The sequence below is a fragment of the Anarrhichthys ocellatus genome, unplaced genomic scaffold (genome assembly GCF_004355925.1).
Source record: "Anarrhichthys ocellatus isolate YVR2014 unplaced genomic scaffold, GSC_Weel_1.0 scaffold13, whole genome shotgun sequence".
Taxonomy (NCBI): domain Eukaryota; kingdom Metazoa; phylum Chordata; class Actinopteri; order Perciformes; family Anarhichadidae; genus Anarrhichthys; species Anarrhichthys ocellatus.
Genome location: NW_022280043.1, coordinates 613319 through 624469, shown reverse-complemented (window position 1 = coordinate 624469; position 11151 = coordinate 613319). Strand labels below are relative to the sequence as shown.

The 11151-nt window shown below is 42.6% G+C and overlaps 1 protein-coding gene across 1 annotated transcript in view; it reads right to left on the bottom strand.

The window, feature by feature from the left end:
* tent5ba (terminal nucleotidyltransferase 5ba) overlaps positions 1–3714 on the bottom strand; it is a 4511-nt gene extending 797 nt beyond the window's left edge. The window contains exons 1-2 of the mRNA XM_031853478.1: positions 3352–3714; positions 1–692 (exon numbers count right to left, since the gene is read on the bottom strand). The exon at positions 1–692 is cut by the window's left edge and continues 797 nt beyond it. Of these exons, the coding sequence (XP_031709338.1) occupies positions 1–692; positions 3352–3507 (848 nt within the window). The 5' untranslated portion in view covers positions 3508–3714. The remainder of the gene's footprint in view (positions 693–3351) is intronic.
* Between the last annotated feature and the right edge of the window lie 7437 nt (positions 3715–11151).

Below are 11151 nucleotides of genomic sequence, written 5' to 3'. Positions count from 1 at the left end.
TGTTCTCCTATGTCAGAGAAGTCAATGAAGAAGCGCGAGCACATGTAGCGCTGCATGTGCTTCATGTCCTTCTCCGAAGAGGCCGTGAACCCTCGCACCAGCAGGTGGCAGTACTTCAATAAGCCGCCCCCTCGGATTTCTTCCGGGCTGCGTGTAGCTATGGTCCTCTGACACAGGTGGTCCATGGCCTCCTCGAAGTCCCCATACACGCTCTCGCCGATCACAGTGGGGTGAAAGCTCTCAGACATGGGCGTCTCTGAGCAGCGGTCAAACAACAGCAGAGAGTCGAGGCAAATCTGGAAGGAGTCCACGCTGAATTCAAACTGCCGCCGTAAAGAGTCCACAAATTTTAGCTCCACATTCTTGCCCGTGTTGTTGGACAGCGAGATGAGGCTCCAGCGGTCCGTGTCATTACAGACTTTCACCAGTTTCTGTACATAGGCCTCTTTGAGGGTCAGTGCCGTGATGCGCTCCTTGGAGACTCCGGCTGGCAAGAAGTCAAACAGGCAGTCCAGCACGACGTCCTTTACCAGACGGAAGGCGTGATCGTCTTTCAGAGACACCCCGAAGATCAGGTCGAGGTCCTTGTAGCCCAGTCCAGTGTCCTGGTGGAGCACATAACTGGCAGCTGATCCGTTCAGCCTCACGTCTTTAACGCACACACCCCTCTCTTCCAGCCTCGCCCGCACCACCTGAACAGAAACGAGACAGAGACACAGCGCGTTATTAATGAAATACATGAATTTATACAGGTTCTCTTTTAAGGAAAAAGATAAATCAAAACATTTGAAAACTATGCCCTTTTAGTTGCAAATAAGCTCGACATGGGCCAAGTTGAAATCAATAACTCGTAAAGGCCAGATCTATATTGCCGCTTACAAAAATCCATTTAATCACCATCAGCCTCAGTTTGAATGAAACCTGAAGAGCAGCAGAACTCCGTGCTCCAGGTCCATCTCCCACTGTGCCAGATTGTCTCATCTTATCACAAACACAGCGATACGATATATAATCCTGAACTGCAAACAAAAGAGAGTGAACACCAGTGGCAAGACCAGTGATGTCCAGAAAAAAAATCTCTTTAGGCTCAACGTCACAACCTCAGGTCATTAAGGGTCAGTGGTTATTCCCTTTCTCTGTCCCAGTGACCTGAGAGACATTTAAACAGTCTCGCCTCAGTGCGGCCACATTAGAAGAGGATGATCTACAGCTGGACACGGTGTGCCAACATCATTGCTAGCAGTCACAAAAGGGAAATATGTCTGAAATAAGACAAACATATTCAGCCAAGTTGCCTGAAGGGAAGTTAATATTAAACTTGTGCCATAAAAACGATATTATTGTTCTGAAAACATTTGGAAGCGATGAAAGTGTTCGGTGGAAACTTGGATCTGGATGACACAATTGGACTGAATTTATACAGCACATTTCTAGTCTCTCTCTCTCCCTCTCTCTCTCACACACACACACACACACACACACACACACGGACTGGAGGAGCCGAAGATCGAACCACCGATCTTCCGTTTAGAGGAAGACCCGCTCTACGTCTCTGCCACAGTTGCCTTGTTACGTCTGACAAGCCTTTTAAAAGACTAATTCATGTAATAGACTAATGAAAAACAACAATTGACACTTCAAATAATACTTTGCATACTGTTCAAACATGTAAAACCTGAAGTACAAATGGGTTGTCGCACACTTGAACCCAATCCTAAATCTCCCCACTGGCCTCTCAGATTAGTGTCTGTTAACGCTCTCTCTCATGGTGATCAGATAACAAGCTGGCTCTATTTATACATGCTGGGTCAGGCTACGGACAAACAAACATTTAAAAGGCAAGTCAACCCTCCACACTGGAGAGTGTGTGAACAGATAAGATCATAATTGCATAACTTGGCAGTAATAGCATTGTAATCATTCATCCATAAAGTGGGGCAGATGAGGTTCAAACTCCAATCAGAAGTAATAATATTGTGCCGTTTGTGTGCTTCTGTGGTCGGTCGGTGCAGTCTGAGCCAAATTCAAGGTTTGGCCTACACTTGACACCTTTCCTTCCTCCGGCCTCTGACGACAGGTAGTCGCACACACTTTTCTGTGGAAGCAGGAATGCCTCTGCTAGCTTTACAAATCTTGCCAAGTGTCACTCATTTCTTGAGGGGAAAAAAATAAATGAATTCAAAAAAAGGTAAGTAGGGGGAAAAAGTGCAAGGAGTTGAGTGGTATGGAGTGTTCTCTCACTCAAAAGCTGTGAAGCAGTTGAGAACAGAGAGAGTTGTTATCTTAGATCTACAGTTACGGCCCTGTAACGTCTTGGACTCTAGAACTTCATGATGCTGCAGTGGATGTTTTTGAGGCCCGTTTATCCCTCCAACCCTGCAGTGGGACAAAGGTCCACACTCCCAGTCATGCCTCTTGTGATGTAAAACAGAAAAGGCACAACTACATCATCAAAATCCATGTACATTTAGGCTAGATGGCAGATTTGAGCAGAATAATATGGTATGGGGGTTTCCATAGATCCAGGAGAAACGGAGTCCCCACATTTAAATCTCTTGCAAGCTCAATGGAGCATTCATCTTTCCACAACCACAAGCATGTAGCACTGGGCTTCGCATGCATGTTGAGGTTGTCAATGTGTAAATCAAATAGGAGAAAAAAATAAAAAATAAATTAAAAAAAAAAAAATTCTCCTCCAAAAACATTACCCGACTTCATTTAGGAAGCTGCTATATGTTCATTATGAAATTCTATCATGCCATTTATTTTGCAATTAACGCATAGCCAACTATCAAGAGACACCAGGAGAAGTGAAATGTGATCCAGCCACAATGTAGAAATGTGGCTGGAAATGTGGAGGGACCTTGGCACGTTTCCGTTTCAAACATTTTAAGTCAAACCAGGGGAGCTGCAACTCCTCAGTCTGTTGTTTGACAAATTGTAATGAAGAACACCTTAATTTAGTGTCACCAAGATATACAGAAGAGTCATAGTTTGCCTTCAAATATTTATGAAAGAATAAATCACTGAAGGAATACATTGTAGAGAAACAGACAAAAAGAAGGATGTAATGTGTCATGAAAGTAGATTACAGCAAGGATCCAAATAACCTATATAGGTTGTAGGTTAAAGCCTGAGTTTTATCGGTGGGGTTTGGAGACCACCAGGGGTGCTAGAGAGGTTTCAAAGGGAGTTCCAGACTTCATGTTACTATTTAATTCCCCTTGTGTTATCACAGTGAGAGACTATGTAAAAGTGACTGTTTGATCCACGTTTCACCATCTAACCGCCTGAAAGACAGTCAGCTGCATCCAATTCAATTTCATATTCGTGGTGGGTTAGTGCCGTTACCTGGACAATCTCCCGTGGCTGCACGGACAGAGTGGGGAAGTTTCCTCGGCCGTGGATGGGGACCGCCTCCCCCAGGATCGAGTCCAAGCGGTGCACCTGATCCCAAGACAAAACGCAGAACCGCCGACTCTGATCCGACGTATCACCGCAAGACATGACGATTTTAATTTGGGAAGAACAACGAAAGAAATGAGCAGAACAGTGAATGAGCGCTTCCTCTCAGCTGAGCTCTTCTGTCTTCAACGCAAGTGAGCTATTCCTGAGGAGGTCCTGTTACTACTAGTGAGGTGAAGGAGTGGGAAAAGTTTCAGTCAGAGGTGCAGGAGGTGGGAGCAGCCGTTTCCATCGGTGTGTGCAGCTAAAATCCGGTCAGTGCGCAGAGAACCGATTCATCAGAGGGTTTAAAGCATCCTGATTAGCATGAGCCCTGTGATTGGCTACTGTGTTTGACAATTGATTATGGACGCCCTGTCTGTAGGAAACACCCTTCGCGTGACGCATTTGACAGCCTCCTCCCCCCTCTGCTCTGCTCCGCGTGCACCATGCATGCTGACAGGGTTTTCCCTCAAACGATCATTATGATTAAATTGTCTGTTGGTCTGATGCCGCCGCAGCAATATTATAAATGAGCGTTTAGTGATCTGCAATTTGGTAATTCGTGTCATAAGTAAAAATGACAGCGATCATGTAAATTACAGCTGTGCAAACACAACCTACATGTATATTTGCTCAGGGAATGTTTGCAGGTGTTAAAGGCCTTGCTGAAGGGCACTTCAACAGACGTCATAGGTTACTTTGACGAAGCAGGATTATCCAGAAAACAAAACCAGTTGCGACCTTTTCAGCCACATTAATATCATTCATTATCACAGACTTAACATAAAAGACATTTAGACTCTGAACAGTGTGAACGGCACAAACACAGCAGCCTATATTCAAACAACATCTGTGTCCGCTTTCTTGTCCATTTTAACTAATTACATACTTTCATTTAATTCAAATTAATTCAAATATGTCATGTAAAGGTAACTGCAGATTGCAGAGACGGCAGTTAGTTTTAGCCTGCTAAGCTAGGCTAGTTAGCTTCTAGTAGGACTAGCTTATCTGGTCTTACTTTCTTTCTCCATTATGATTATATTTAGCTATACTGCCTTCTTCATGTGGTATAAAAACACTTCATTATTAACATTTTGGAGCATCACTATTTATTTTGCGATTATCGTTACAGGAAAGAGGAAATGTTGGGAAATTCTAAGAGTGCAGAATTGGAAAGTTGTGTTCACGATATGCTCGGAGTTCAAGTCGTGAGAGCGCCGCTGCATGGCAAAGGCAACGTGACGCTACAGGCTGAGGCTAATAATTTAGCAGTGGGTTATGTTATTCGGGAAATGCAAAGGAATAAAAGAGGAACAAGATGAGGCCTTTGGGAATATCAACATTTTCCTCAGACTTATAGAAACTCAAGACTGAAATTCAAATATATTAACGATTCACCAAAAAATTGTACTTCCATGGCTTCCACCATTTGGCGTTGTAGAGCAGTATAATCTCCATCCACACCAACATCACAGGGTTTGAAAAACCCCTGTAGGCCCATTATCCCCAATATAAATAGTGTAAAATATACACAATACAAATGCATGTGTTTTTCTAAATTTACTGTTATGTTCATAATAAAAAGACTCAGCCTCTAACAGTATCTGATACATAAAACAGACTCCATAGAAAACTTCAAGAACACCATCATCTATTTCACTGAAATCCAGGAGCCGTTTGTCAACCGCAGAGTATTTAAACTATGATAGCAGGCTATCAAACCTCTAAAATGTTGCTTGCTGATCACACATTTTTATAGCTCCTTATCTTTTTTGGTAAATGGTCTTGTTTAAAGTAACCTTACCTTTGAGTTGTGTTCATACAGCCAATGGAAAATGAAAGGCTGCAACCCCCACGGACAATCATTTATTCAATTAGCTCATGATTGTGCAGGGGTTTATGAAAAGGCTCCGATAACCCGTGATGCCCTTTAAGCTTTCCATTTGAGTTTTCATTTACCTCACCGCCCCCTCTTTCCACTGTGCCTCCTTATCTCTGGTGCAGAGTGCTTTTTTATTTGTTTTTGCTGCAGATACAGAGACATTCCTCTGGTCTGAACAGAACATAATGTCAGCTTTTAATGCCTAAAACTGTAGGTAATGGTCCATCTGAGGCAATAAAATGAATTACAGTGAGACTTGAGTAAAATAATGCACACATATTAGATTGATTTGTTTAGCTGCTGTCAGGTGCATTCAGTGTCCTCCAGTTTATTTAACCCTTTTGAGTCTTCTCTGCATCTGTTCTTACAGGAGTGGAGTCTTCATATCTTATCCTGTCCTGCATGCAGTCTAGTATATGTTTAAATTCACTGAATATCCTCTAATGAAGGACCTGACACAATAGCAGACATGACTCTTTGAGTGGTGAGAAGATTTGTTGCCAGTATGTGATGTGCCAGTGAACAATACAGGTGAAAACTTCAGTAATTTCCTCTTTTAAAATGACCCAAATATGTCATCATTTATATACAATCCCTAACAAATCATACATGTGCACACAGCATGTTAGTGCACCTGTAAAATGTTAACAACAGAGTAAAGTTCATGTCGTGATTGATCTGTGTGGGGTTTTAGTGATGTAGCAATAAAACACGGAGAGGCAGACATGCACTCTTACGCACATTGTCTTCCCTGAACATGTGCGTGTGTATTTAGTTCACACCGTTGTCCACAACACACAGCAGGACGTTGACGGTGTCTTACAAGCCTCCGAGAGATCGGGGTGGTGGGCGTAAGTATGGATTCGGTCTCCGCAGAAGACCACTTCGAATCCAGTGATGTCAACATAATCCTGTTTCCACGGCAACAGCATCCGCTTCGGTTGTCGGGCAGCTGGGCAGAGGCGTCTCCAGCTGAGGGGCCTGCCAGGTGCCGATGTCAGACATCTGCGTCATCCGACTATAAATAACCCTCCATGTAGCAGCTGTGCATCCTGGGAGCAGAACCAGCATTTACCTGAATGCGAAACACTTGGGAACGAGAGAAAAGCGACGGGAGGTAAATGTCAGGCCGCCTGACATTCTCAGGTTCCCTCACAGCCTCGCGTCAGAGGGAGGCCAGACGGATGTGAAGTCAATTCATTCGTGTAGTGGAACAAAAGCAATTAACACAAATGAGACAACAACAACAAAAAACTCCTCAAATGGGTTCACTGCTTTGTGTTTAATTCCCCTTTTGTGATTTCATGTAACTGCCACTGGATCCTCTGTTCATCCCTGAGTTGACATCCTGCTGGAGCCATGAGAACTGAGACTGTGAGTCTAGTAGGTGCGGTAAGATAGCCCGTATTTAAACACACCTTTAACAAATGGTGCATTAGACAGGCGTATGTTCTGGTCTAAACCATGTAAACATTCTGAAACAATCTTGAGGTAATTATATTGACGGCCATCAATGGAAGTCCTTTGAAGTCTTTCTTTCTCTGCGTTTGTGCTCAAAGGCGGATAAAATAAATCAGACAGTAGTTTGTTTTGCTGTCAAATATCTTTCTCTTTGTCTTTGCCTCACAGGCAGCGACAGGACGAGGAACAACGCAGAGGAAACAGGCTTTTCTCTCAAGAGTTGAGGACATGCTTGGACGTCACAGCGTGTTGTAAAAGCCTGGCTGAAAATCGATGAAGCCAAACAACAAGCAGCCAAGTGTCACAATGACCAATCGTGCGAAGACAGATAACACTCCCGTCTGTCGCACAGGATGAGTTGTGAAGCTCTTTTCTCACTAGTCTGTCAGAGCCCACGACAATCTAAGTGAATTATTTGCCCAAGAAGACTTCCCTCATCTGTCACTGAGGACATGTTGTACTAGAAGATACTTTGCTATTATTAGAGTGTGCATCATGGGTGATTGTGGACAGTATTGCCATAGCTAAAATAGTGATGCGGCTGCTGCTAATACAGAGCAAGGGTGACATTAACGCTGCATGTTTCATTTTGAAAATCTACTTTGGCTTTGTGAATTAATAAAAAGTTGTGTGTTGTCGGGCTCAGTCTGCCATGGCTGCAGATAAGCCGTCTATATTCAGCCAGGTTGAGTTGACCAGTCAGGCTGGACCCCCGGGGGCCAAAACACGCGGTAGACAGAGTGTGTGATAAGAGAGGTTGAGTTTGCTTCTCTAGATTGCTCCGGATGACAAATCTATGGGACAGTGGAGCGAGGTTACGCAAGCAGCCACGCTTCTGACGTCAGACTCTCTCTGCTGCCTACCTGATTGATTACAGTAGTGCTTGGCAGAGCAGACCGGTGTGTGCTGCTGGAAAAGAAAAACAAACACACCAAAATACACTTAAGATTCAAGTATACATCAGCTCCCAGGTCTGTCCACACCAGCCGCACACACTGAAATGGAAAAATACTCAGTTGAGGAAAAGCAATCACAACTTGATGTTGATCTATTGTTTTGCTACTAATGTTGGCCTAAAATCAAACCATTACCAGTGTTGCATTGTTGTTACCCAAACCTTATACTATTTCCAAAAAGATTATGGTTGTGTTAAGACTGGTTTAGACAGGTACTAAACTGGATCCAATGAGTATGGTTTCATTTTATAGGAGAGCGGTGGGAATGCTTTCTACCATTTCCTGTTGCAGATCCATAGTAATGCCATAGCTGTGACCGTTTCTTCAGAAAAGAGAGGTTATTGCAGTCGAAGCACTCTAAAGCTCAACGGTCAACTGTAGTGTTAGGCTACGTATTACGAAAGGCTCAGCTCACTTTACTCTCTTTAAGGTTGGAAAGGGGGAGGGGGGGGGGGGGGGGGGGGGGAAGTTATGTGTTATGTGAAATACATTATTGAAAGAGAAAGAATGTAAGTCAAATAGCAGCTGTTGTTTAGAAACATAGATCTATACAAAGGTACACGAAAGATATGAAATTCCTTTGGGTGATATTTCCCCAATAAATTCTCAATCTATGTGATAACTTACAACTGGTGGAGTCATGCATACATTTCCTTCTGCATCGATGCTGATTATATGTTTCTCTCTTTTCCTCAAACTCTCAGCTAAGCACATGAATATGGCACATGTGACTTATTCCTGCTTATAGACGAGAATGTGCAGAAGGAAGCTATGGCCCTGGTAATAAAACACCCTCACCTCATTCTGTATGTCTGGGACATCCTAACTTGGACTGGAAGATCCTTCCTTAACTGGAGCCTAAATCGTGTTGTGCAACTGCACCACATTTGGGGTCCCTGTTGCATACTATAATGTCAAATGAATCTGGTATGATTCCCCCCCTGCTCAAATACTACCAACTACACTACAGGGATGTATAGGAAGAAGTCGACAGCTGCATACAACATGCGGATGCACAAAATGTGACTATAAAAGCTTATAAAATAAATATGTTCTGTAATTTTCGAAACACATGTGCCTGGGGTGGACGTTTCATATTAAAAGAAACCAGAGAAGAGAACTGGCTCTTTGCTCTCTCTGGAGCATTTACCAGAAGTGAGAGGGAACCCCTATTTAGCAGCAAGCTCTAATTTCATTCCCAGAAATCCTGCTCGCCCCCCCCCCATCCAGTAGCTGAGAGAATAACTCAGCTTGAGGGGCGATAAAGAGTGTAACACGTTGGGGAGCAATTGTGTTGATTCACTGGACACCTTTGGGGTCAAGCACAGCCGCAAAGTGAAGCAGTTCCCTCCAAGACGATGGCTGTTAAGGCCATGATCATACCAGCGCAGCATGACTGCTGTAACTGATACTGCTCTGCAAACAGCAGAGTCAGTAATACAAATGTGTTAGCAGCACATTTCTCTGATCATCATCCAGGTTTCTTTAATCCTCCTCCTGGAAGCATTACAGGATCGGTCAAAAGTGTATCCCATCATGCAATGGGCCAGACAGAGCCAGCTGGATGTTCCAAGAGCAAAACAAAAACACTTTATGATATCAAGAAGCCACACTAATTAGATTAATATATGTATGATCCAAATCCATGACAGGTGTTTGTGGATGTTGATTTAAAAAAAAAAAAAAGCTGTTGAATAAAAACAAACGTGGCTTGTTTTCCATAGTTTTGACAGATTTACACAAGGTTTTCAGGTGAAGGGTTGATATTTATGCAGTACTGTAACTGAGAACAGGCACGAGGCAGGCATGCTGCACACATGGTCAAAAGCTGCTCTGAGTTGAATACTGTAGAGCTATTGGCAGCAACAGGGGCCACTCGACACCCAGCCCACAGTCTCAAACATTTTACCGTACATTTAAAAACCTTGTGTTTTACTGTAAAACACATCTCTCTGTGTGTATTTGCTACCTTTCTCCGGTTTACCTAACTGCTTTTTAAGTAACAAAAGCAGTATGGAGCATTTAGCCTGTTCTTTCCTCGTCAAACTGCACTGTGGCCTTTGCTATAGATCAAACATGCTGGGAATATGTTTGGTCATGTCCCTTCACTGAAGGGCCTTCAGTGACTCAGCACCATGATCTATCTGTCCGTCACTTTGCACCACGTCTTTTACCATCTCACATTATTGCTGCTGCTGCATTATTGCTGCTACCGTGACAAAGTCCAATATGAAGTTCAGTGGCCTTCATACCGCAGGTTGTTGCATAACCACCATCTGTACATAGCCACACTCCTACAATGTTTGTATACATTATGGCTGCCTAAAGATCCACACAGTAATGATATTAAAGTCATTGGTGGAAGAGGTATTCTAATATTTTACTTACAGAAATATTTAACCAATAAAATACCTCTTTGTACAGTATATATTCAAGAAGTCAAGGTAATAGCATGTGGTTAGTAATTAAAATACAAATGGTCATTTTAAGAGTGAAGTATTCCTTTAAGAGTAGCCATACCACACTGAAAAAATAATCAATTAGAACTAAAAATCGTACATCAAAAAATGAACGTCAGCAAAAGTACATAATGTACAAAATGTAGCTGTACTAGCTGCAGCTCATTTTAAAAATGCACATACTTTTAGGTGGTTTAATTTCCCATATAACAACACATAGTTTTTTAAATCACCTTCTGCAAATTAACTCATAGCCTATAAACCACAATGAATTGCTCTATTTTGATAAAAAAGGTATTCAAAGCGGTATTTATTCTCCCTTCTCAATGACTCCTGTATTAATTGTTCTTTCCCCCTACAATTCTCCTATAGAGCACACATTTACATTATTAAAATGGTAGACTTGTTGCTTACTATGATTCCTAAACTATCAGAAACTGCCAGGAGGTGAGTGAGAGCTGGACGCTCACTAGTTAATGTTGACGCGGTTCATGTTACAGAGAAATGTGCATGCATATTGATGCATTTCGGTCTGTTGCAGAAGTCAACACATTTTTCTTTCATGTGCTGCAAAGCAGATTGATTGACGCCTTATCAAACAGTCTGCATGATAATGGCTGCTGTGATAAGGTCTGACCCTGTGGTACCCTGGTACACTAATTCAGCTCCATGGCACATATTCAGGTTTCCATGGGGAGCTCTTTCCACTCCACCACGCACAGCCGATGTTTTTCCACTGCATGACCCGGGGATATCTCACATCTTCTTACTTATTCACTTATCTAATCTGGACGTTAAAAAAATACAAATAAATCAAATACAAAATGTTGCAGATATGGTATCTTGGAATAGTGGAAATAGTTTCTATGATAATTTGGGAGATATGCGGTCATAATCTTTAATGACTTTAATGTATAACAGCAGTAATAGTTGCACGAAATTACCT